This window comes from Panthera onca, chromosome E2 (genome assembly GCF_046562875.1).
Source record: "Panthera onca isolate mPanOnc1 chromosome E2, mPanOnc1 haplotype 2, whole genome shotgun sequence".
Taxonomy (NCBI): domain Eukaryota; kingdom Metazoa; phylum Chordata; class Mammalia; order Carnivora; family Felidae; genus Panthera; species Panthera onca.
In genome coordinates this window covers 60699613-60725015 of record NC_138353.1, presented here as the reverse complement: position 1 = coordinate 60725015, position 25403 = coordinate 60699613, and the positions used below count along the sequence as shown (strand labels likewise).

At 64.5% G+C, this 25403-nt stretch overlaps 2 protein-coding genes across 2 annotated transcripts; one reads left to right on the top strand and one right to left on the bottom strand.

The window, feature by feature from the left end:
• Positions 1 to 203: 203 nt before the first annotated feature.
• On the top strand, positions 204 to 4779 carry SLC22A31 (solute carrier family 22 member 31). The gene is made up of 9 exons (XM_060649937.2): positions 204 to 581; positions 2049 to 2152; positions 2272 to 2426; positions 2656 to 2824; positions 3030 to 3175; positions 3261 to 3369; positions 3496 to 3710; positions 3999 to 4110; positions 4426 to 4779. The coding sequence occupies exons 1-9, from the start codon at positions 204 to 206 to the stop codon at positions 4703 to 4705; spliced, it is 1668 nt and encodes a 555-aa protein (XP_060505920.1). The 3' UTR covers positions 4706 to 4779.
• Positions 4780 to 4935: 156 nt separating this feature from the next.
• CDH15 (cadherin 15) lies at positions 4936 to 24090 on the bottom strand. Its single transcript, XM_060649936.3, has 14 exons — positions 23557 to 24090; positions 17173 to 17331; positions 16821 to 16976; positions 15575 to 15719; positions 11545 to 11705; positions 10509 to 10637; positions 9840 to 10025; positions 8760 to 9013; positions 8029 to 8171; positions 7636 to 7872; positions 7125 to 7364; positions 6798 to 6934; positions 6392 to 6559; positions 4936 to 5451 (listed from the first exon to the last, which is right to left on the bottom strand). The coding sequence occupies exons 1-14, from the start codon at positions 23710 to 23712 to the stop codon at positions 5251 to 5253; spliced, it is 2472 nt and encodes an 823-aa protein (XP_060505919.2). The 5' UTR covers positions 23713 to 24090; the 3' UTR covers positions 4936 to 5250.
• Positions 24091 to 25403: the final 1313 nt, after the last annotated feature.

Below are 25403 nucleotides of genomic sequence, written 5' to 3'. Positions count from 1 at the left end.
GCCCGGACGCCTGGCTGACCGCGTCCTCCGACCACGTCCCACCCCCAGGCCTTCGCAGCCCCCGCGGCAGGGGCGAGGGCACCCCGGCTCTCCTCTAGCCCGCTCTCCAGGCCACGCCCCTGCCGGCCTGGCCCCAGGGTCCGGCCCTCGGTGGCTCGGCTCCCGCGCAGGCCCCGCCCGCCCGCCCGAGCGCAGAGGCGCCGATGGAGTCGGAGACGCGGGTGCTGCGCGCGGCGGGCGGCTTCGGCCGGGCCCGGCGCCTGCTGGCCGCCGCCTCGTGGCTGCCGTGCGTGGCGCTGGGGCTGGCGCTGGGCTCGGAGCCGCTGCTCACCACGCCGCCGGCGCACCACTGCCGGCCGGACCCCGAGCTGCTGCCCCCCGCGCTGCGCGCTCTGCGCGGGCCCGCGTTGCTCGACGCCAGCGTGCCGCGCCTGGGACCCGCGCGCGCCCCGAGCCCCTGCCTGCTCCTGCGCTACCCTGAGCCCGAGCCCCACGCCCGCCCCAACGGCACGCGGCCCTGCACGCGCGGCTGGCACTACGCGCTGCCCGCCGCCGGCCTGCTGCGCAGCCCGGTGACCCAGGTACGCTCCCGATCAGATCGGCGGAGGACCGGACGCGGGAGCACGCGCGCCCGACGGTCGGGGTCTCCGCCTCAGCCTTCTCTGCCTCATCCTGTTTGCTCTCACTCTAACGCCTCTCGTCCCCCCTTTTCTGTCTGCCTTCCTCCGTCCTCACCTCCCTCCGTCCCCCCTTGCTCCTCTCCCTTGCCCTCTGCCCGTGGTCGGCTGGGGCTTGTCAGGCTGGGCTCTTAGTCGGTCGTCAGGTGACGCAGCAGATGCCCAGGTTGCGGGGGCGCCGGGCCCAACGGCGGAGCCTGCCGCCCGAGGACGGCCATTGCGGGCGGGCAGCCTGGGGGAGGAGGCGTTCAGCCGAAGGTCTGAGCAGATCGGCGCCAGGTGGTCCGCAGTAGGTGGCACTCAAGTGCCACCAGCGTTTTGAGCAAGCTGTGGCTTTGGGCCATGTAGGTGTCGAAAGCGGGTTCCCGAGACAGGAGGCTTTGAATCAAGGTAGGCACGTGGAGATACGTTGGCGAAAAGCAGACCTTTCGTCTGAGGTGCAAACAAGGTGGGGGGGGGGGCGACTCAGGGGTGGGTTGCAAAGAGAAGGGGAGGAGGCAGCTGCACCCTCCCAGGCCCCTCTTCCGCTCCTTCCTCCCTGGGGCTTGGGACCCGCCCAGCTCTGCCTCCCTCCTGGCAGCCTCTGCCCCGCATCCCTACCTCTGTCCCTGGGAGGATCAGCTCCAGTGTGGGAACAGGGACAGGGTTGCCACGTCTTTGCCTGAGGCCCTGAAACCGGCTGGGCTGCTGTCTTCCGTCCATTCTGCCCCACGGCACCCCTGCCCTTCTGTGGGGGTACTGATCGATTGGCACCCCGTCAGCTTTCACAAACGTTTGGTTTTTAAGAGAAAAACTGTGATGTAGTATGATCCAAAACAGTACGTTAAGTTTGGGGAGGAGGCGCAGAAACCTGGAAGGAGAGGTGGGGAAGCGCGAAACTGAGGTCAAAGGCCATGTCCGGGAAAAGCAGGTGAGCACAGGCCTGAGTCACAGTTCCCGAAATCACTTTTGAAGTGAGCAGCGTCGGGGGAGGTGAGGGCGATGGCCTGGAGGCCTTGGCACAGCAGCCAGCAGGAGGCTCAGCTCTGTCAAGGGTCCCCTGGTGGGAGACCAGTGGCTGCAGAAAGGGGAGTGGGTCCCCATCCAGAGAAAAAACAGACTTGGGGTTCCAGGTAGGTGTCCTGGGGACCCCTGTCATTGCCCTCTGGGGACTCAGACCAGGAATTGTTCAGATTCTGTGGGAAGACTACCAGAGTCAGGAGATCATGCTGTGTGACCTTGAGCGGGTCCTCCACCCTCTCTGTGCCTCAGTTCCCCCTTATCTCCAGAGAGGAACTGGAGCAGTCTAGCGCCCCTTGCAGCCTGGCCTTCTGGGAACTCGCGATGGGACGGGTGGCCCGGCCAGCCAACAGGTGATTGGTGTCCCCATAGTGGAACCTGGTGTGTGAGGATGGCTGGAAGGTGCCCCTGGAGCAGATGAGCCACCTGCTGGGCTGGCTGCTGGGCTGTGTCTTCCTGGGTGCGGGCTGTGACCGGTGAGGCGCTGCCCCTTCGCTTCTCTCCCAGCAGCCCCCCCTTCCGGGCCCTCAGGGTCCTCCTGCCGGATGCCCTAGCTGTCCTGACCCGCACCCACGTTTCCCTGGCTGCCCCCCAGGTTTGGACGTCGGGCTGTGTTCGTGGCCTCCCTGGTGCTGGCCACAGGCCTGGGGGCCAGTGAGACCCTGGCGGCCAGCTTTCCCGCCCTGCTGACCTTGAGGCTGCTTCACGGGGGGGCCTTGGCGGGGTTTTCCCTTGCCCTCTACGTGGCTCGTGAGTACCGCGGGGTAGGGGCCCTGGGGAGCACCCCCTCAGGGCAAAGTCAGGTGGCGGGGGAGGCCTCTCTGGCACTCCGGCTGAGGGCCCTTCTTGTGGAGGGGGCAGGGCACTCTTTGTTCTTTGAGGTCTGTCCCTGGTGGGAAGGTCCAGGTGCTGGAGCTGTAGGTTAGTGACCGGTCCCCGCAGCCCTGGAGAGGTCCTCAGGCCATCTGCGTCTGCTCAGGCCTGGAGCTGTGTGACCCCCCTCGTCGCCTGGTGTTCTCCGTGGGAGCCGGCCTCTTCTCCGTGCTGGGCACGCTGCTGCTGCCTGGCCTGGCGCTTCTGGCGCAGGACTGGCGCCTCCTGCAGGGGCTCAGCGCCCTGGCGACGGGCCTTCTGCTGCTCTTCTGGGGGTAAGCGTGTCACGGTTCAGTGCCAGCGTGGCGGCCCCGTGTGTCACTTCTCTCCACCTTTGTGCAACGCGGGGCGTGTGGGTGTGGCACAGGGATCCAGAAAGCCGCCGCGGCATGCCTTGTCCCCCTGGATCCAGAGAGGCGTCGTGAGCCTCTGCCCTCCTTGCGGAGAGGACCTGTGGGCATTCTCACCCCACCCCTGCAGGTCGCCGGCCCTGTTCCCTGAGTCTCCCTGCTGGCTGCTGGCCACGGGACAGCCCGCCCGGGCCCGGAAGATCCTGGGGCACTTTGCAGAACCTGGGGGCGTGGACCCAGAGGACGGCTCAGAGGAGGAGAGCTCCCTGCTTCCAGGTGATGCACCAGCCGGGAGATGGGAGACGGGTGCCAGAGAAGGGTCGTCTCTCACATGTGCCCCCTCGTGTCCCCGGAGCCACAGAGCTGGACATGCTGGGTGCACAGAGCCCCCGGCCCCAGTACCACTCCGTCCTGGAGCTCCGGCACACCCGCGTCGTCTGGAGAAACGGACTCATCCTGGGCTTCAGTTCGTGAGGAGGGGAGGGCACGGGTGGGCTAATGGGGTCTGCGCCTTCCACCCCCCCGGTGGGTGGGTCTTTGGTCGCTGGAGTCCCCCGCCCTGGCTGGGCCATAGCTGCGTTCTCCCTCTCTCCCAGGCTGATCTGCGGGGGCATCAGAGCCGGCTTCCTCCGCAACCTGGCCCCGAGCGAGCCCACTTTCTATTGGCCCTACTTCCTGACCGCCGGCCTGGAGGCGGCGGCCGCTGTGCTCCTGCTGCTGACGGGGGACCGCTGGGGGCGACGCCCGGTCCTGTTGCTGGGGACCCTGGTCCTGGGGCTGGCATCCCTGCTGCTCCTTGCCGGGACCCAGTGTGAGTGTGGGGCCCTGCAGACTACCGAGTCCTCGTGTTTGGCAGAGGGTCTGACCGATGTGGGGGAGCGGGATCCGCCCCCTCCTGGGGCCACGAGAAGGTAGCACAGGATACGGGGCATTGGGATGAAGTTCTGGTTTTTGCCCCATCTGTCTTCCCACCGTGTACCCAGAGAAACTGAGGCCCAAAGAGTCAGAAGGCCAAAAGGATCCTATGATCCCAGACGGGGAAAGGCTGGGGACGCCAGGCCCTGCGGGCAGCGTGGAAACTGCCTCCTCCTGCCCCCAGACCTGCCAGGTTGGACCATGCTGTCCCTGTCCGTCCTGGGCCTCCTGGCCTCCCACGCCGTGTCTGCCCTCAGCAGCCTCTTCGCGGCGGAGGTGTTGCCCACGGTGATCAGGTGAGCTTGGGCTGCCAGCCACACCCCGCCCTCCCCGTCGCGCCCGGGGTTCACACCACCTCTTGGGGGACACACGGGGGCCGCTGGTCACAGAAGGGAGTGGAGGAAGGGGGCCGGGGGCTTGGGGAGCAGCGAGGACAGAACTGCGGGGGGGGGTAGGGGGGGGAGCGGTTTTGGATTTTCTGATGAGAAGAAGGAAACTTGTTCCAGGCCAGGGGGAAGCTTTTCCACAAAGACTTTTGAGTTTTTTCTCCGCCCCCCCCCCCACCCCCGCTTTGCCCCCGGGCCGCCCCCCCACCGCGCGCTCTCCCGCAGGGGGGCCGGGCTAGGCCTCGTGCTGGGGGCCGGCTTCCTGGGCCAGGCCGCAGCGCCCCTGGCCGAAGTGCACGGCCGGGGCGGCTTCTTCCTGCACCACGTGGTCTTCGCCTCCTTCGCGGTGCTCGCCCTGCTGTGCGTCCTCCTGCTGCCCGAGAGCCGAGGCCGCCCTCTGCCCGCGTCGCTGCGGGACGCCGACTGCCTGCATGTGTCCCGGGCCCGCCGCCGACCGCCCCCACCCTCCCACCGGGCGGGGTCCCGGCCGGAGCGGGAGGGCTGACTCGCCGGTGCCCTGGCTCCCCGCCATCCCCACCACGCGTGGAGGATAAAGGCTTCCGTGGAACTTGGCGTCCTCATTGCTGCTTCTCTCGGGCCGCGCGCCCTGGGTTGCAGGGGGCTCCCGGTGGGCTCACTAACCCCCTTCTCCCCCCCCCCCCCCCCGTGGGGGGCAGCCCGGACCGCGCCACCGGCACTGGAGAGAAGGGCAGGTTTTTAATTCAGGAGGGGGGGGGCATGAGTGGGAGGCCGCTGGGGGCCGGCGAGGTGGGGGTTCTGACCCCAGGGAAGGCTGATGGAAGCCAGGCTTGTCTAGCTTCCGCTCTCCGGGCGCTGGGTCCCCCGGTCTCTGTCCTCCCTGGGAGAAGCAGACTTGTCCAAGGGCCTGGGGGCCCCCTGGCTGCCTATACAGAGGTCAGCCGGGCCTGGAGGCCAGGCTGCCTGTCCTGGGAAAGACGTCTGCCCTCCGTGTCTGGTGGTTGTACCCTGAGCAGGCACGCGGGTCCGCATCAGAAAGCCCCCCACCCTTCCCTGGCTCTTTTCCGACCCTCACGGGGGCCCGTACAGGTCAGCCAGCCGGGCGAAGCGGGGGCCCCAGTCCCGCAGGCAGCTGTAGTCCTGGTCCTCGTCCCCCAGGCTGGACAGGATGGAGCTCAGCGTCCCTGCCACAGAACCATCTCCCTCGTAGTCGTAGATGAGAGCTGTGTCATAGGGCGGGACACTGGGGTCACTGTCTGCCACCTCCAAGCCCTGCGGAGAGGCCCGGGAGAGCTCAGGATCCCTGCCGGCACCAAGCCCCGCCCCCAGCTCAGGCTGCAGCCCGCTCAGCCCGAGACCCCCAGGAGGGAGCCCCACCCCCAGCCCCGCGGGAAGAGGAGGGGGAGGGGCAGAGCCCTGAGTGCAGGCACCGTTGGGAGAGCCGCCCCACCTCCCTCTGGGCGGCTCTCTCCTTCCTTAGGGCTGGGGTACGTGAGGCTTCCTAACATCCCATCGGTGAGACCCCCGTTTCTGCCTTTCAAAGATTTTGCAAAGGGTTCTGTCCCGTCCGCCTCCGTCCGTCCTCTCACCCAAAGGGTCACACGCCCTCCTAACCGGGACCTGCACCTGGGCCTAACCCCTGCCCAGGCATCTGTAGGGGGCTTCCTCTGAATCAAGGCCTGTGCTTGCGGGCGGGTGTGGCGTCGGGCAGGCCGGCAGGCGGCACCCTCTGCTCCCCCACAGCCCATCCAACCCGGCCGCCTGCCTTCTGAGCCTACCCCGCCTTGACTGCGAGAACTCGCCGATGCTGTGCCCACATAACTATGGTTCCGGGATGCGACTGACAGCTGCACCCTCAGCCTCGGGGCACGCTAACTTTTGTCGATCGGTGTCCAGTGCAAAGTGCCGCAGAGCGAGCTCCAACCCACCCCCCCCCCCCCAGCTCAACCAGGCTCAGCGCGATCAGGGGCAGGGGTGGGGGGGCAGCTTCCTCTTCCCGGGGACCTGTGCCTGTGGTCCCCTGCACCTCCCCAGCCTCACCCCCTTCTCAGATTGTCAGGGGTTCCCCAGAAGCTCAGCTGGGGTCCCCAGCGACAGACCCACTCTCCACAAATGGTGCGCGTCCGGAGGGTTCACAGAGGCGTGGGTGGGAGCCCCTACGTGCGTGTCCCCGTGCCTTTGCCCCTGTCTGCACACCTCCAGGGACACCTACATCATTGATGAAGTCAGCGATGTCAGCGGGGCTGGTGGGCAGCATGCGGGGTGGCTGGGGGCGCACTCGGCCGAACGGGGCATCTCGGCGCAGTGGCGGCCGTCCCAGGGGAGAGCACAAGGCCGCCAGCTCTGTTGGGTGGCGCAGCTGGTTGATGTCGTAAGCATCCTGGGGACACAGTAGGCAGAATTCAGCCCCGATCAATCACAGGGTGGGGTTTTGGTCCCAGGCACCCTGGTGGGATGAGGGGGGCGCGGGGGAAGGGAAGAGGACTTGTGGGGACACTCCCTCCTCCTGAAGGTGGGGTGAGGGGTGCTGGAGGGGGACCCACGGCCTAGGCCCTCAGGGACCCTTCCAACTGCTTAGCATTTCTAAACCACCACCTCCCCCAACGCCCTCCCCTCACCTGGTCCTCCTCCCCGCCCCCCTGCTCGTCATAGTTCAGGATGTTGTCCCGGAGATCGTCCTGTAGTCCGTGCAGAAACCCTTTGTCCCCTGACTGCCGCCGGGACCGCGTGACGAGGGCGACGGGCAGGGCGAGCACTGGGCAGGAGAGGACAGATAGGAGGTGGTGGGTGCCCGGTCATCCAGCCGGGTCTGGATGTGTGGGGAGTGGGATCTGGTGGCATGGGGCCTGCGTGGGGGGGGGGGGGGGGAAGGAAGGGAGGGTTAAGGTGGGGCGGGGCCTGCGAGGCGGAGTCAGGGCAGCAGGTGTCGGGACGCGGGCGCTCACAGAGCAGCAGGATGATGCTGGCCAGCACGATGACCAGGGCGCCCAGGCTGACGCCCACGCCTCCTGCCCTCCGGGCAGCGGCCCCCGGCAGACAGGCACCATCCGGGCCGCAGCGACACACCGTCACGTTCAGGGGCTGCTCGCGCTGCTGGGGCGGCTGCCCAGAGTCTCGGAGCAGCAGGCTGAGGCGGTGTAGACCCTCCCGGACCTGGTGCCGGAGCCGCAGGCGCGCGTGGCTCACTGCAGAGGGCGCCCAAGGTCAGCACGGGCCTCCCAACCTGACGCGCCCTGCCCCTGCCCCTCCAGGGCCCCTCCGCGCCCCTTGATGCTGGGAGAAGCGGCCTGGTGGGTGAGGATCCCAAGACCTGGGGCCTCAGTTTCCCCATCCTCCCACTGGGCGTGATAGTTCCTGCCCCGCCCGAGGATGCGGCGGGAACCAGCAGGACCACGTTGCTGAGCGCCCCCCAGGTCTCAGGGCTGCACCCGCTGGCCGGTGTTTGGAAAAACTCACCGTTAACCTGGCTGACACTCCAGTTCCGGGTCAGCTCTGGGACACGGGGACTCAGCTGAAAGTGGAAGGGAGCCCCGTGGGGGGGCAGGTCCGCATCCGTGGCCCCCAGGAGAAGGCCAGAACCCTGATCTGGCTTGCTGCACACGCTACCAGATGGCGGGGACAGCTCAGGGGCGTGGTCATTGACCTCCAGGATCTCAATGGACAGGGTCCCGGTGGCCGTGCTGGGTGGGGAGGCTGCAGGCGGGAGAGGCCGGGTGGGCTCCTTGCCCTGCTGGGGCGGACTGCCCACCCGAGAATCGGCTCCGCGGCACGCGCAGCTCTCGGCCCTCGGGCAGCAGCAAGGATGCCCGGCCCGGGAGCCCTGGAGCCCAGGCACAGCTTGGCACTCACCATCGTCGTAGGCCAGGATGATGGCCCTGTACCAGCCATCCTTGAGGAAGGGAGAGGCCGGGCTGAGCACTCGCTGGGTCTGGATCTGACCCGTGGCTCTGTCCACCCGCAGCCAGTCGTCTGGGTCATAGTCCTTAGAGTAGCTGTTGGCCGAGGAGGGGACAGAGTGACCCTGAGCGGACACAGGACCCCTAGGGGTGTGGTCATACAGAAACACACATTTCCCACACACGTGTGCACACACGCACCTCTGAAGCTAGGCCCCCAACTGCCCTGAGCTGGTGGTTTCTGTCCCAATTGACAGATGAGGAAACCGAGGCTCAGGGAAGGCAGGTGAGGCCCAGGGCCAGGGCCCCACGGCCAGTGAGTGCCACAGCCAGGCTTCAGCGCGTGGGCACCGTGGAGACAGACACAGATCCATAGGGCCAGGGCCGGGGGGACATCCAACACACGGAGGGCCGGCCTGCACACGCCGGCTCACCGGAACGGACCGGGTGGCGTCGGTGGGCCAGCTAGCGCCCAGCCCGGCCTGCTGGGACGAGTTCACGCCGACACACACGTATGCACAGGGCTCGAGGCCCCAGGGACGTGCAGGGGTGTACACGGACAGACGTGCCCTCTACCCTCCGACCAGGGCTCTGACGGAAACCCTCCACCGTGCTCCGGGCCCCGGCGGGGCAGCGGACAAAGGAGGCCGTCGGCCCCCTCTGCCTCACCCCGGCGGCCCCCACCTGAGCCTCTGCAGCCGCTGCGTGTCAGGGTCTTGGGCAGAGAAGGTGGCCACGGGGGTTCCCGGGGGCACCCCCTCAGGCAGGCTGGTCCGCAGCGGGTTCTCCTGGAACACGGGCGCCTCGTTGACGTCCTGCACCCGCACGCTGACCCTGGCCTGGCCCCGCTCGGCCCTGGGGGCGGCCGCCTGCAGGGGGGCCTCGTTCTGCACCGCGACTCTCAGGTCGTACTGCTCACAGCTCTCGTAGTCCAGGGGCTGGGGGGGTGGGGACCGGGGGGGCGGTCGATCAGGACTCCGGGCCCCCCTCACGTTCGAGGTGCCCGGAGGCGGCTACAGGGCAGGGCGAGGCCCCCACAGTGGGACCGCGGCCCCTTCAGTCTCTCGTCACAGCCCCTACTCTCCCTGTCCCTCATTAGCCCTGCACAAATAAAAATTATTCAGGACCAAAAGCGGCAAAGAATAACGTAAAAATGACAGCTAGTCGTCACTCAGAATGAGTTTGTTAGGCGGCGTGTGACCAGCTTCGTGCGTCACTTGGTCAGGCGTCCTCCCCGGTGACTCAAGCAACGCTCGTCCGGGCACGCAGAGGGGGCTGGCACCTGGGGTTAAATTAACCTCTGCCACCTGCTGACTTTAAATATCGTCCCGGATGACCCGAGCGGGGCTCGTCCGTAGCTCGCAGCCATCGAGAACAAAGCTGAGGTTTCCCTTTAGAGGAAAGACTCGGGTCCTGGGTTCCCAGCCCGCTGGGCCTGCAAACCCCCGTTTCCTGCAGTAACGCTCCTGTGCGTCAGCATCTGAGCAGCTCTGCACCCGTGTGTGCGTGTGTCTCCCGCTGCTGTCTCCTGGCTTCAGACCCGCCTGACACAGGTCTACACGGCACCCCACACCGCAAGAGGCAGCACTCCATCAATATCACCCGGGCTGTGGCCGGCCCCCGTGCCCCGGGGTCGGCGTGGCCTGTGCCCAGAACCCCAGCATTCCCGGGTCCCTTAGCATTCTGCTCTGCCCCAAACGGGGGCCCCCTGAGCTCGGGTCCAGCAGCCAGACCCCAGCTGGGGAAGGCGTGCACCCCACTCACCTTCACCACAGACAGCACGCCCTCGTTGGTCTTGGGGTCTGTGCGGATAGCGAACTGTCCCTTGGGGTCGCCCTCCAGGATGGTGAACCTGGCTGCCCAGTTTGGGGAGCCCGGCAGGTCCCTGTCCTCCACCTGAAGCCGCCCCACGTCCACTCCGCTGACAGCCTCCGTGGCCTCCATGAAGAACTATGGAAGCCCGGCCCTCGTTACCGCCGGGGCTGCGGGGGCCGGGGGGTGACCCCGCGGGGGGACGCCCACCCCTGCTCCCTCCCTGCTGACTCCGCTGCCCGCCCCCCCCCCCCCAGAGCCTCCCGGGCTTGTGGCCTTGGGAATCACGGCCCCCCAGGGGTCCCCATGAGGCCCTGTCTGCGGGCTCAGCTGCGCGCCAGGCGCCCTGTGTGCCGCCTTGTCCCGGAGGCTGGGGCTGGCTGCTCCGTCCCACGCGGCGGGGGCGGAGGGAAGGCTCCTTCCTGTTGCCCGAGGGCCACCGAGGGGTCTCGGTGGGACGCTTCCCCCCAGGGTCTCCCCGAGCTTCTCTGTGTCTACGTGCGCACAAGCACCAGTCTAACCTGGGTTTCTGTGCTTGTCCTCAGACAAGTCCTTGTCTCTCTGTCGGGAGCCTGAGGAGGGAAGGACAGTCCCCAGCGTGGGTGTGGTCGGGGGCAGTACCTCGTCCCTGGTGAACCCAGGGGCGTTGTCATTGACATCCTCAAGGGTGATGATGGCTGAGGCCGTGGCGGTGAGCCCATCTCCAGACATGTCTGCCACCTGCAGGGTCAGATTGTACACGGCGACCACCTGGGGGCACAGCAATGCGCAGTCAGGGTCCCCGGTGGCCCCGTAGGGCCCGGTGGGGGGCGGCGTCGAGCAGACAGCACCGGGCTCAGCCTCACGGGAGAGCCCTGTGCGCATCACAAGCCCCAACACCCGGCCTTTTGCTCCCAAGCTCTGGGGCAAAATGTGCCGCCCGGCCCTCTGGGTCTGACAACACGACTGCCAGCCCAGACTATGCGTGGGCAAGAGGCCAGGCGTCGAGCTGGATGCGCATTCACGGAACACCACAGCACGCTGGAGCTGAACCAGCAAGCTGGGTCCCTGCCCTGAGGGGCCGCTTCCAGTGGCAGAAAGAGGAACCGACGAAGGCCACCCGGTGCAGCAAGTGACTAGACAGAGCTGTGTGTGTAGCCACGGGGAAACCAAGGAGGGCTTCCTGGAGGTGCCGAAGCTGTGCGGCAGCCTGGCTGTGAGCGGCAGCAGGGGTCCCGTTGGAGGAAGAGCGTGCAAGGACAGAGAGTGGCTGTTACTCCAGAGCGCGACTGGCCACTGTGGGGCCAGGTGGATGGCCTACCCCATGCCAGGAAGCCCGAAGGCTTGGCAGGCTCTGGGGCGGGGGCGGCTTTCGGCAGGACTCGTCAGGGCCAGGCACCGTACGGAGGGCCCTTCCCGCTCTCCTCGGACCTAAACCCACGACCAGCCACGAGACGCGGGTGTCCCAAGCTGGGTTTGTGTCCAGAGCCACTGGGAGTATCCACAGCAAGCGGGGGCTCCCTTCTGCCGTGTCGGGGGGAGCACGTAGGGTGGGCAAGGCTGGGCCGGAGGGCCCAGCTTGGAATGAGCCGCCCCAGGAGCCTCAGAGCGCCGAGAAGACGGGCAAGGGTGCAACCCTGGCGGCCCTGGCCCCCAGCCTTCATGGCGGTAGCCTCACCTCGCGGTCCAGACCCACTTGCACGGTGCGTATGTCCCCCGTGTGCTCATCGATGCTGAAGAGCTGGGGGCCGTCCTGCTCCAGAATGGAGTACCGCAGGGCCGCGTTGTCCGTTTCCGGGTCATCAGCGTCTGTGGCTTCGGCCCTGGTCACGTAGGTGCCTGGTGAGGACAGGGACGAGCAGGGAGGACACGTGTGGGTGCCAACCCCTGGCCCCAGGACACGTCTCGCCGTCCGTGGCCCACCGTGCCAGGTCCAGGCCCCCATTCGGTCTGTACGAACTTGAACATTTAAGCCGTCTGCCTTGCGCCGGTTGGAGGAGGAAGCAAGAGCGTCTGACATACACGTTCGATCGAGAGCTGACGCTTGTGTCCCCCAGACACGGAGACAATCCAGCAGGGGCTGAGGCACGAAACCCCAGCAGGGTCAGACGGGGGGGGGGGGGGGGAACCAGCTGGAAAGCGGGCCAGCTCCGAGCCGGCGGGAACGCCGAACTAACAGAAGTAGAGAGACGTGCAAACACAGGTGTGAGCAGCACACACGCAACACGCGTGCACACACGCGCAACACACACGCTCGTGTCTGCACACGGAAGCACGTCTCCCAGCTCTGTCTGCTGCCGGGGCCGAACAGCAGCCAATCTGACGAGCCTCCTGTCGGCCAAACACGGACAACGTGGGCATCAGAGCAATGGCTACAATGGATGGTAACCCACCGAACGAGTCAGACTCCGGAGGTCCAGAGTCGTAGAAACAAAAACAGCATCCGCAGGCACACATCCGCAGGGCAGAAAGCCCGCTGACAAAGGGTGAAGGGACGATGGAAGTAGGAAACCACCGCCCCCGCCCCTGCGAGAACGGAGCAGACAAGGACCACGAGCAGATGCTCACACCGGGGAATGGAAGTTTAAGGAGAAACAGAGAACGAGCACAGTCGCAGAGGATCTTTCACAAGATGCCTGTTAATTACAGGGGGAAAAATGGAAAAGTCACAGTGGAGGGGCGCCTGGGGGGCTCAGCCGGTTAAGTGTCTGACTCGGTTTCAGCTCAGGTCACGATCTCATGGTTCAGGGGATCGAGCCCTGCGTCTGGCTCTGTGCCGACCGTGCGGAACCTGCTTGGGATTCTCTCTCTCCCTCTCTCTCTGCTCCTCCCCTGCACTCTCTCTCTCAAAATAATAAACTAAAAAAAAAAAAAAATCACAGTGGAGAAGCCCGGCAGACACCCCCTAAACAAGGCAAATCGAAGTCCACATCTCCAGGAACGGGACACACACTCCTGATAGGACACACTGAGGAGAACCGTGTTACCAGAGTGCAAATCCTGAATCCAACCACACAAACCCCATCCGGACAACCCATGTTCTTCAAAATAACTGAGTAAGTGCTTCAGAACGTCAGTGTTAGGACTAAGGAGGTGTGACGCTTGGACGGTGAAAACTACAAACGCTTCGGAAAGAAATTAAACCCAAGTAAACGGAAACACGTCCCACGTTCACGGACTGCGAGGTCAACGCTGTTCAATGTCAGCACTGCCCACAGTGATCTGCAGATTCGGTACCGTCTCCATCAACGTCCTGAGGACAAGTTTCTTCGCGTAAATAGGAAAACCATCCTAAAACTCGTACGGAACCTCCAGGAAACCCAAACAGCCGAGAACACAGCGGGCGCACCCCCACCGCCTGCCTTCAAAACCGCCCCAAAGGTACGGGGATCACGGCAGTGTGGGGTGGCCACACAGACAGACGCGCGGGCCAGTGGGACAGGAAGTCCGGGAACAAACCCTGACGCAGGCGGCCAAACGACTTCCGGCCAGGGTGCCCAGACCGTGCAAGGGGGAAGAGGTCGGTCTTCCCGGCACCCGGCGCTGGGAAAACTGGGCGTCCCCAGCCCAGAGCACGCACTTGGACCCTCCCCTCACACCATCAGGCAAAAACTCACTCCAAGCAGATCAAAGACCTACACGTAAGGCCCGAAACCGTAAAACTTGGAGGAACACGGAGGGCAAAAGTCTCGCGACACTGGATTTGGTTATGATTTCTGGACGGGACGCCAAAGGCACAGGCAGCAGAAGGGAAGACGGACAAACCGGACTCGTGAACATTTTTAAATGTTCTGCGTCAAAAGACACTAGCAATGGGGTAAAAAGCAGTCCACGGGACGGGAGAAAACACTTGCAAATCGTGTCTCTGTGAAGGTCTACCCGGGATATACAGACAACCCCTAAAACTCAAAACGCAACTCAATTCAAAAATGGGCAAAGGGCTTGAATCCGCCTTTCTCCAGATAAAATATACAAATGGCCACAAAACACATGAAAAGGTGCTCGACATCAGCAGTCGTCAGGGAAACGCAAACCCACATCACGAGACGCCAGTTCACACCCACTGGGACGGCCATCATGAAAAACCGGAAGACAAGTGTTGGCGAGGACACGGAGAAATGGGGCCCCACGCGTGGCTGGTGGGGTGTGAAATGGTGTAGCCGCCGTGGAAACAGCACGGAGGTCAGTCAAATGAAACACAGAATCGCCATGTGGTCCCTCAACTCCACTTCTGGGTTTATCCCCCAAGGAACCAAAAGCGGGAATGTGAACTCACGTCCATAACATCACTCACGGTAGCCAAGGCGCGGAAGCCACCCAAGTATCTATCTACAGGGGGACGGACAACTGAAGCGTGGTCTGTCCACACAATGGACTACTGTCCAGCTTTAAAAGGGAAGCAGATCCTGAACACGGATGAAGCTGGATGCCTGTGCTCGTGAGATGAGCCGTCACAGATGACAAATACTAGAAGGTTCCACTTATACGAGGTCCCTAGAGTATACAGATTTACAGAGGTGGAAAGTAGGTGGGAGCCAGGGTCTGGGGACTGGTGGTGGGGACAGCAGCACGACATTATGAATGTATTTTTTAAATGTTTATTTTTGAGAGAGAGAGAGAGAGAGGGAGACAGAGCACTAGCAGGGGAGGAGCAGAGAGAGGGAGACACAGAATCCGAAGCAGGTTCCAGGCTCTGAGCTGTCAGCACAGAGCCCGATCTGGGGCTTGAACCCATGAACTGTGATCTGAGCCAACGTCTGACGCTGAACCGACTGAGCCACCCAGGTGCCCCACGTTTGGAATGTATTTAACACCACTGAACGGTCCCCTTAAAAATTGTTAGGATGGTAACACTTACGTGTATTTTTAGTGCAATAAAACTTTTTTGAAAAAAAAAAAAAAAACAACCCCATCAGGGTCAGGAACGCCTAACGGCTAAGGAGCCGCTCCAGACGGAGGGGAACGAGCTTAGGAGGTGGAGCGGGACCATCGTCCCAACCTAATGGTGGAAACAAGCAGATAATCCACAAAGGCGCAAACATGATCAACGTCCCAACTCTGTTGCAATTCTTTTTAACTTTTTTGCAAGTCTGAAAGTATGCAAAAAGAAGTAAAAAAAAAAAAAAAAAAGGTCATTCTGAGTCTTGAAACACGAAGAAGGACGTGAAATAAACAGACGTGTGGGAGCACCTCCCACGAGTCCGCCCTTCCCAGCCTCTCAGGCGGAAGGCTGGCCTGGGATTGGACTCAAGCCCCTGGGACCAGAGCGGGAAGGCCTCTCCTGCCTGCAACAGGTCAGGCGAGCGAGGCCGTCCGGACAGGAGGTTGTGCCTTGAGATCGAGATGTAGGACTGAGAAACAAGGATGGACGTGTCTGGAACCAGGCTTACAGCATCGTGGTGAGGGTGCTAAATCCACGGAATTGTCCGTTTTTAACCGGTCAGTCCTGTTTTGTGTGGATTTCACCTCAGTGCAGCAGCAGCCTCCGTCCCAGCTCGGCCACCGTAAATCCTCACTGCATTTTGGAAGACGCCGGGGGTGTGAAACTTACACTGAAACGGGAAGTGACTGCAAAGTCCCTACCCCTGGAGAGTCCGCTTGCTTGTTTTTGGACGCTCTGAAGGACCACTGAAAGACTTGCTGAAGTCCCCCCGGGCCTTCTGACGGACTCAGAGCCCCCCACGCCCGCCGCAGCCCCCCAGCCTCACCTGGCACTGCTCCCTCCAGCACCCGGCCGCTGAACACCTCCTGCCTGAAGACGGGCCGGTTGTCGTTCTGATCCACAACCACGATCTCCAGGTCCGTGGGCTCCTCCAGGGTGGCTCCTCCCAGGTCCAGAGCAAAGGCCCTTAGCTAGCCAAGCAGAGAGCAGGGGCTGGTGCTGTGCTCCCCCGGTTTTGGTGGCCCCCACCAGGCCGTGCAAAGGGACAGCAAGTGCAGACCCGGTGTCCCGCTGGGGACACCAGTTTACACAGGGGAGAAAGGGCATGGGGTGGGGCGAGTGTGCAACAGCGAGACCTCCCGGCCACCAGCCTGCTTGCCCACAGCAAGGGAGGGCAGCGCCTCACTTCCTCTCTCGCCTTGGCTGCCGGGAAGCTCACAGGTATGTTTTGTGTGCGACTGAAGGCACAGTCTCACTAGCGCTCCCACTCCGTCCCTTCTGCTAATCGGTGCAGGCTCCTCTTGGAGCTTAGTGATCCCGTGAAACGGAAATTAAGCCACTTCCCTGCTTCTGGAGAGCGGGCATGCTATGGTGTCCAGGTAGGACCGTGGTCTCTGTCTGATAACTCTCTGTGTAAGGGAACCAAGAGCTCGTTCTCAAAGTCTGAACGAACAACGTTCAGGGCACGGCAAAAGCAAAGTCAGAAGCCTCCTCCTCCAGAGCAAACTTAAAACACTTTGGAGACTCCAGGCTCGGCAGGACACCGGACTCTGTGGGGAGTCAGGTTCCTCCCCCCTCCGTGGCCTCTTGCTCCCTTCTCTCAAGCCTCAGGATCCCATGCCTCTGGGGTGGGGGGATCCCGTGCCACCTTCCCCGGAGAGTCAAGGGACACCTGCCTTGGGATGTGCCATCCCGTGGGCTTCTGCACAACGCCCCACCCCCACCACACATGGCCCAGCTGAGGCAAAACTGGGGCAAAACTACACCAGTGTCCAGTGGTGTTTTCCTGGAGGCTGACAGCGGCTCTGCTGGGGGCTGCCCAGTGCTGCTTCCCTGGGCAGGACCGAGCCCCGCCTCCATGGGGCCTCAGTTCGCTCATGCTCATCTGTTAAATGGGAACAGAATCCCGAACATCTTCTTTGGAATGCAGGTCCTATAGTCCCAAACCCCTGTCTGCACCTACCAATTAAGGACATGTGCCCCCAAGTCCCAACCCTGAGACCAGGAGCCTGGTGGTGGCAGGAGCCCCCCCACCCCACTTTCCTGCCAGTGCTCCCCACGGCGGGCCCCACCCTGAAGCGGTCTGTCTTCTCCCGATCCAGCATGGCATTCAGGAACACCTTCCCCGTGAACTTGTCAATGGAGAACACGCCCTGGGGCTCCTCGTCCACACCGGGGCCCTGGATGCTGTAGATGACGCTGCCCAGTGGCTGCTTGTCGGACTTGATCTGCCAAGAAAGGAGCCCGGCTGGGGGAGGTGCCCCAAAAGGCAGGGTCCCTCCCTCTTCCTGGCCTTGACTCCTCCCCCAGCAGCTCGGCCTATGACCCCAAAGATGTGCTGCCCTCAGGGACCCTCCAGGGACAGCCCAGCCCCTGCTCTGCCCCCAGGGCTACCCCCCCCTCCCCCGTCTGTGCCCCCCTCACCTGCACCAGGGGGTACGGAAGACGCTTGTGGTTCTCGGATACACTGATGGGGGGGATAACCCAGGCTCTTCGTACACGGCCTGGGGCAGGTGCCCGGTGCCAGGGGTACAGGGTACTGGGCCTCCTCTGCCCAGGGACCCCCAATGACAGGCCCAGGCTCTGCAACAAAGGCACAATTAGCTGTCAATTACATAGCACGCAACCCCAGTGAGCCCGGCCGCAGAAAAGCGAACCCACCATAACCTTGGCCCCCATCAGAGCCCTGAGCTCATGGTCCTGGGAGACCCCATAGCCACACCCCAAGACTGGAGCCCCCAAAGCCCTGCATGTGTCTCCTGTCGTCTCCTGGGAACCCCTGCGGCCAGAGCTGCCCCAGGCCTGGTGGATGTTCCCTGACCGGCCGGCCGAAGCGAGGCTGCCGGGCCCCCACCTCCTCCCGGAGTGGCGCAAGGGAGGCGCAGGCACCGGGCCTTGGGGAGCATGGGGTGCTCAGGGGGCAGACGGAGCCAGAGTGACGAACGAGGCAGCTGCTGGCCACAGCTGCCAGGGGGAGGCTCCCAGGGACGCTTCGTGGGAGAAGACTGTGGCTAACAGGGTGTGGCCACCCTTCCCCTCTCCTGCAAATGCTTCCCGGAAGCGGGTGCTCGCGGAGGCCCTACAGGCGGTCGGAAGGGGCTTCTCCAGGCTGCTCTGTGGGATTGGAGGCTCAGCCCGTTTCCAGGGTTTCAGCAGGGCCTGCAAACCTACCCGACCTCACCGTGCAGACTGGCCTAGCTGCTGGGGGGTTCGCAGGGCCCAAGGGGCTGAAACGGGACCACAACACCGGGTGCCGACCCCCTGCTTTCCTCCCAACCACGGGGCCAGTGGTAGGGTTCACACCACTACTCCTGGGATCCTCAGGGCCCTGGGGGTGCTCCCTCCTCTTTCTCCACACACTCGGGGGGGGGGCCGGGGGCTGCCAAGGGAAGATGGGGAGCACGTGGCAGCTGTGCTCACCCCCTCCTCCGCAGGGGCGGGTGGGGGCATGACACAGCTCAGGCCCTTCCCTGGGCCAGCTTTTGGGCTCAGAACTGGGGCCATCAGGGAGCATGGTGGGAGGAGGGCACCCGTCAGAAGTCTCTCGAGACCCGCTGGCCGCTCCCCGTAGTGACCACAGGTAGCCCCACCTTCCCAGTTCAGGTGGGGAAACCAAGGCCCAGAAAAGGCACCGTCCCATGAGTCAGGGGCGGGCTGGCGGCACAAACACATCCCGAATTTCCCGGCCCTGGTCTCCGCACCAGGCTCTTCAACAGGGTGCCGGCTGGTCTGAGTGTGGGACCGGGCACTGTGGCTGGCTGGGCACAGGGGCTCTGGTCCAGGGGCACAGGGTCCTGCTGGATTTGGTGAGAGATGGCGGCACCTGGGGTGGGGTCTGGGGGAGGGGCTCGGTCACGCGCTGGGACCCAGCTGCCTTTGGGGGTTGGAGAAGGCACGCTCTGAGGCTGCTCGGGCCCCGCCCCCCCCCCCCCCCACTGGCAGCTGCCCCCTGCCCTGCCCCCCCTCAAACCCAAGGCAGGACAGGCTGGCTGGGGGCATGCAGAGTGGACACCCCCTCCCAGACGCCAGCCCTCTGTGCTCTAGGGATGACCCTAGAAGCTCTCTGGCCCCACCCAGGGTCTCCGGGCCCTGGGTCCTTCTGGAGGAGGCGCTCCCTTTTAGCTAAGGTGGACAGGGTGACTCCCTGGCTGCCCTGTGCCTCCTCGACACCGTGAGCTCACCCCCCAGCCTCCGTCTGGGGCCTCACATCCGTGGAGAGCGGGCATGGGACGGGGTGGTCTCGTGGCCTCAGAAGAGAGGCATCAGGGACGAGTGAGGGGGGTGCTCTGGGTGGGATGGGACAGGGGCAGGAAGGAGATGCCAGCTGCTGTCCCGCGTAACCCTCCGCTCTGCTCCCTGGCACCTTCACCGCCCAGGGCCAGCACACAACGCTTTCCACACGCTTTGCTCGCAAAACAGCAGTAACATTCACATGACAGCTGAGCTCTCCTTGTGGCCCCAAGCCGGGTCCCCAGGCCTGGAATCGTCCCCCTCCTCCTCCTCCCCTGAAATCCCAGGGGCAGAGTCACCTGCAGGGGCCTGGAATCTGCGAGGCAGCGAACATGGTTTATAAAAAGGACCAAGCTCCTGGCCAGGCCCCCAAGCTACCCCAGCCCGACAGACCGGCAGTGCCTGGGGCGGCTCGGGCTTTGCGCCAAACCCACGGAGCACAAACCCTTCCAGGTCAGCACCGTGTTCCCGCCAAGCGGAGCCCTGCTGGCCTCTGTCACCGTGCTAGCGGGGACAGCATCTGCTTCCTAAGCATCCCGAGGGCGGCACGGGGCTCAGCGTCCGCCTGTCTCAGCCCTTTCTGCCCTCCCTCGGCCCTCCCTCAGCCCTCACGCCCCCTAGGAACGAGCGCGGTCTGGTTTCACAGTCACCCAGAGTAGGGCTCAGAGCGGCTGAGCCACTGGCTCAAGCCCACACGGCCGGAGAGCAGCAGAGGTGGGGCCCACAGGGAAACCAGTTTCTGAGCTCCGTCGCTCCCAGGAGCGCCTTCCCCACCCGGCCTCAGCGTGGGGAGGTGGACAGGACTGGGGGTGCAGGCGGGGGCCGGTCCGCAGGGGGGGCTAGCCCCTGATCTCAGGCTCTTGGAGGAATGCTGGGGGACACACTCTGCCCCGTGCAGCCCACCACAGAGCCTCCGGCCGCCCCTCACCCCCGTCTCTGCCAGCGGCCTTGGCTTACGCCGCAGCGTGCCCAGCAGTGCGGTGCGGGGCTGGTGCGGTCGTGGCAGAGCCTGGGGCTCCACGGCCCAAGTTCAGGAGGTCAGCAGAAGCCACAGAACCTTGGCAGGGACCCCCTGCCCAGATCAGAGGCTGCGGTGGGTGGGGCGGCTGGGCCGGGCCACAGCCCACTTCCGCCGGCCAGCCCGGGTCCTCCCACCTCCCCCTTCCCAGAAGACAGACGTGGCCGGCTGGGGGAGGGTCTGGGAGCTGCCCGGGGACCATGGGACATGTGGGGCCAGGACGAAGCCACACGGACAAAGCCAGCTCACACAGACCCCCGCATGTGGTCAGAGCGAGAAGGCACCACCGAGTGGACGCGGGCTCCCCTCTGCCGTCCACCGTGCTGCTCCCACGCCCAGCCACAACCAATGGGTGTGACGACCCCAGTTCCCCCAAGTGAGGCCCAACGATACCCCCGTGCTCATCCCTGGCCTTTGCCTTAACCAAGAACCGAGAGAATAGTCTGGAAGCCCTGGAGACACCAGGGCCACTGTCCCTCCCCGGGGCCCGCCCCCAGCCCAACACCCAGCCCCAGCGGCTGAGTAACAAAGCCCCCCACCGCCCCCGTAGGAATCCGTTCTGCCTGGCGTGGCCCACAGGGCCCTCTGCTTCTCTCCACCAGCCCACGGTGGGTTCGGAACAAAGAATTCTAAGCCACGGTGTAGTCTCCCCGGAGCCTGGGAAGAGAGCTGGGTGCTCCCCCACCCCGGGTAGAGAAGCCGTGGACCGGGAAGGCTGGGCGGGAAGTGAGGACGGCCTGCTTCGTGTCCTGGAGCTGCTGGCCTCTAGGGGCCCCTGGGGCTCCCTAAAATCACTGCTGAGATTCAGACGGCAGGCAGCAGGCCTGAGCTCGGGTTGGACTTTTGCTCCCGTGGCCCAGCTTCCTGGAACCCTGTCCACCGTCGTGTCGCGACTGCATTAGGGGAAGGGAACATGCCCTGCTACCCCGTCCGGTGTCATTGGGGGAACCTTACAAAACGTAGCTGCAGACGTGAGCTCGAGTGAGAGGTTCCGGGGTTAATCCCACACTTGTGTGAGTGGAGACCCCTCCAACGGTGCCTTTGGCTCGAGGTTTCATGATCTAGGAAGCGGGTGGGAGGCCTGGAGCCTGGCGGAACGGGGCGGCAGGGGCCCGGGGCGGGGGGGTCTGCCCGGGCGGAGGGAAGAGCTCCCGGTGTGCACCCCCCGCAAGCCTCCCGGGCCCGAGCCCCTTCTGCCCAGGCTGGAATCTGCACCACCCCGTTCCTGGACGGCCTGGCCGGCAGCAGGCATGCCAGGAATGGGCCCAGCTGTTGCCCCGGCCCAGAGAGGCCCCTGCACGTCTCCTGAGGCGCCAAAGTAAGGGGGTGAGAGAAGCAGCTGTTTCCCACCCCCCACCCCCACCCCCCAGCATCCCCCTTGCAGGGACAGGTTCTGCCACGTGAGGGCCACTCTGCTCCGGGGCTGCCCTGTCCACCCGGGGAAGAGAATGGTCCAGGAGCCGGCTGCCCTCTGCCGCCCCAGCTACTGTCATATTAACGTGACTAGAGAACGTGGCATGGCCTGTTCCACGGCCCTGTTCCACGGCCTTTCCCACATTGCCTGTGGGGGCCTTCACATGTCCAAGTCCCCAGGAGTACAGCCAAGGCCTCACCTTCCTTCCAGAAACCGTGTGGCTCACCAGCTTGCCCCAAATCATCCAGGCTCCGCCACCCCCCACCCCTGCCCCACCAAGGGCAGGGCCAGCTATGGGGGCACTGAGGGCCCGGGGAGGGGCCCAAGGGCCCAGCTCTGAAAGTACACACTCTAAGCCCCCTAGGTGAGATTTTAGGGGACACAGGCGGGAGAGGGGTGTGCCTTGTCCCAAAGGCACAGTCAGCACCAGATCAATGCAGAGCCCTGTGTTGGGGCCCCTCCTGAGCCAGCCCTGCCTCACCCGGGGCCAGCCGGTGGGTCTCGGGAGCTCACAGAGGTGGAGGAAGGGATGTCCAGGAGGCAGCCATCAGCTGCCATGTGGCTCGACAGGAGAGGACAAAAGTCTGAAAGCTGAGCTGGATGGGGGAGGGGTGGGTAGGGCCCCGACACGGATGTATTTTGGGGGGGGGGGGGAGTCTAGGAAAAGCTCCCCTCATGCGCTAATCTGAGCCACATCGAGTACAGAACTTGTGTCCAAGCCCCATTGGCTGATCCCCCCAAATCCCCAAAGCCTCCAGCTGTGTGCAGGGGTCATTCCGCAAGAGCCCCAGGGAGGGGACCTCCCCTGCTGCAGAGCCACCCCAAACCCAAAAGAGCAGGTCTCCGTCATGTGCCTGCCCAAAGTACTGGGTCTGGTGCAGGGTGGGGGTGGACCACTGCTCCTACGGCAAGTGGGGAGGGGGCATCAGAGGCGTGGAGCCTTCTGGAGTGGACCCCAGTGTGTGGGGGCATACGGTCCTGTGGGAGGGCGCACAAGAAGACTGTGCACGGTGCGACCTCCCAGTAGAGGGCTGGGGGAGCCCAGGCCCAGGTGGGCCCAGAGGCAGGGGTGCAGGTGACCAGAGCGAGGGGTGCCGGGTGTCCTGAGGCTCAGTTGCTGGGTGGGGGGTGGGGGGGGGGAGGGGGTCCAACTGGAGGGCATCTGACCAGCTTCCAGCCACAGCTGGGAGATCTTTGGGAGTCAGGGGGACTCAAGAAGCCCAGAGTGGGTGCTGGGAAACTTGATTGTCCTCACCAGTGTCTGGGACCCAAACAGCAAGCACCTATGGGCATTCGCCAAGCCCTCGAGCTCATTACCTGTCAAGTATCAGGCAAATAAGGTCCTCTATTATGCACAATGTCCCCACCACTGCCCGACCCTGGCCTCTGGCCTGTGACCCTGACTCAGTCTGCTCCCCAAAGGCAGGCCACGGCTCCACTCCCAGGCTCGGAGTAGTGCCTGCCCCGTCCAAAGGGCCACTCGGCCCAGGACTCGAGGAGATGTGGCCCCCTCCCAGGGGTGCCCATGGTGGGGAGAGGGGCAGTGGTCTGTGCCTCCTTCTATCCTGCCCCGCTCCCAGCTCGGAGAGACCAGGGAACTGGGGCCAGGGGGGGAATGTGGGGGTGTGGGCTGTGTGCCAGGGGCCTGGCTCCCAGGGCACTCCCAGGGGAGAGTGGATTCCTGGAGGGCAGAGCCCGCAGCTGCCCCTGCCGGCGGGACACAGGGTGGAGGTGCCTCGGACTCCACTCACCAGGGTCACCAACCAGGGTCACCTGCCTACCCAGCAGGAGCGTCAGGGAACCGGCCTACCAGCTCGTCCAACTGGGGTGCTCCTGCTGCCCCCCCCTCCCTGGCTCTCACCACAAGTCGGGCAGGGTTGAGGGGGGCACCTCCAGGGGAAGGACCGGCCTGCTAGGTGGTCTCCGGGCGGCCACCCAGCTTGGCTCCCCGTCCAGTTCAGTCGGAGACGGTTACCCTTTGCCTCCGGACCCCGCTGGGGCACAGAACGCCCTGGACAGAGCTGCCCACCGGGCACCCTCAGCTCATGGGTCCTCCAGAGGCGGCCAGAGCCAGTGGTCCCCGGGAGCGTCCCACTGTAAGCCGTAGGGCAGGGGGCAAGGGACTCCGCGCGGCCAGACGCCTTACCTGGGCCAGCAGCCCGAGGGCGACGAGGAGTGCGGCGTCCATGGGCCGGCGGAGCGGGGGCCGAGCGTCCGGCCGGCAGCCTCCTGCTCGGACACAACGCGGGCTGAGTGACAGCACAAGTGCGCGGGCGGGGGCCCCGAGTGAGTGACAGCACATGTGCGGGGGCGGAGCAGGAGGCCGGGGGCGGGGCCTGGGGCTGAGCGGCAGCACGTGTGCGCGGCGGGAGGCGGGGCCTGAGTGACAGCACGTGTGCGGGGGCGGAGCCAGGGCCTGCGGCTGAGCGGCAGCACGTGTGGGCGGCGGGGCGGGGCGGAACCGGTCCGGAGGCGGCTGTCCAGGGCGGCAGAGCCCTGGGAGTCCAGTAGTAAGAAGAGGAAGCCGGCAAAAAAGGCGGAGGTGGGTGGGGGCTGGGCTGGGAGCCAGAGTGGATCGATTCGTCCATCCACTAATTTTTACGTTGCTGCTCCGTGAATTCACCAGACACACTCTTGCCTCAGGGCCTTTGCACTGGCTGTTTCCGCTGCCCCTAGTGCTCTTCCCCTGGCTATCCCGGAGGCGTGTTGCTTGCCGCCTTGAGGGCTTTGTCTGATGGCAACCCCTGAGCACCCTATCGGGCACTGGCACCTACCTGCCCATCTTAGGTCACAGTCTCTCGCACTGGGGTGGGGCTCCCCTGTGGCTGAATTGTTTCTGTGGATCCTCAGGGCTAGCACAGAGGAAGGCCTGTGGGTTGGCCCTCCCCACCCAGCCGCAGCCCTCCCTCCCTCCCCCGGTCCCCCCCCCCCCCCCCCCCGTGGCCTCCTGTTCTGGGGCTGCTCTCCTCTTCAAGACCTGCGCCCCTGGTGTGTGTGCGTGTGTCGCTCACAGGCCCAGCACACAGTAACGGAGGGTGGAGAGCTCAGGACAGAGGAAGGACCCTAGGAGCTAACACACTGCCCTCCGAGCAGGAGGGGGTGGGGGATGTCCAGGGAGCCTGGGTCTTCTCTGTGGCAGGGGCGGGTCCTCCGTGCTCCTGTCCAGATCGTGGGCCGTGGAGCAGGTGTGGCACCATCTGTGCCCTTGGCCTGCTTGGAAGGAGGCCAGGCCGCCTGAAGGAGACTCTGGCAACGTGTCCCTGGCACTCACTGCTCCGAGGCGGGGAGTCAGAGAGGGGGCCTTTCCATCTCCAGGCTCTGAGACCCTGGGCCTGGGGAGCAGCCTCTAAGGGCCACTGTAAGGGTAGGGCTAACCTGTAGCCTTAAGAAATAACAGCTTTGTTTTAACACTATAGGTTAAGAGAGAACAGCCTTACCCTATCAATCGAGGGATGGATTAGCGAGTGATTGGACTGGGGCAAGGGCCTGTTTGAACTGTTTCCACCTGGGAACTATTCCTTTGTTCTGTTCCCAGGTGATGATAAGACGATGTGGTCGGCTATAAAAACTGTGTACCCCGGCTGTTCGAGGCTGCACTCTGGTCAAGAGAGTCGGTCCCGATCGATCGGTTTGCCTTGCCTCTCGTTGCAGTAAACTTTGTTGTGACTGTCACTGGTGCCCGTAGCATTCAGTTTCAGGAGTCGTGTGGATGCATCGCCACCATGCTGCCTCTGAGATTAGGGACCCCGAACAGGGGCGGGACAGCCTTCTGAATGCCTGGGGCTCCTGCCTTCTGGTACTAGTGCAGGGGTGAGGTAGAAGGGGATGGGTGGCTGAGCCTCTGAGTCCCCTGGTTAACCTCAGGCACTCTAAAGGGGGTGAGGGGAAAAAGCCTTGTAAGACCCCCTCCTCTCTGCTTGTTTGCCCATCTTTCTGGCACTTTGCTCTTGGCCATTTGTCCCCCACCAACAACCTCTGGGGGTAGGGGTTCTC

What these genes read in the sequence shown, in the direction of transcription:
- SLC22A31 (XM_060649937.2), top strand. Translation starts at nt 204, where the DNA reads ATGGAGTCGGAGACGCGGGTGCTGCGCGCGGCGGGCGGCTTCGGCCGG. An exon ending in CTGGGTGCGGGCTGTGACCG is followed by an intron (nt 2,153 to 2,271) that starts GTGAGGCGCTGC and finishes GCTGCCCCCCAG; the next exon opens with GTTTGGACGTCGGGCTGTGT. An exon ending in CCTTGCCCTCTACGTGGCTC is followed by an intron (nt 2,427 to 2,655) that starts GTGAGTACCGCG and finishes GCGTCTGCTCAG; the next exon opens with GCCTGGAGCTGTGTGACCCC.
- CDH15 (XM_060649936.3), bottom strand. Translation starts at nt 23,712, where the DNA reads ATGTGCTGTCACTCACTCGGGGCCCCCGCCCGCGCACTTGTGCTGTCA. An exon ending in GGGGCGGGGAGGAGGACCAG is followed by an intron (nt 6,560 to 6,797) that starts GTGAGGGGAGGG and finishes CTGTGTCCCCAG; the next exon opens with GATGCTTACGACATCAACCA. An exon ending in TCGCTGACTTCATCAATGAT is followed by an intron (nt 5,452 to 6,391) that starts GTAGGTGTCCCT and finishes GCCTCTCCGCAG; the next exon opens with GGCTTGGAGGTGGCAGACAG.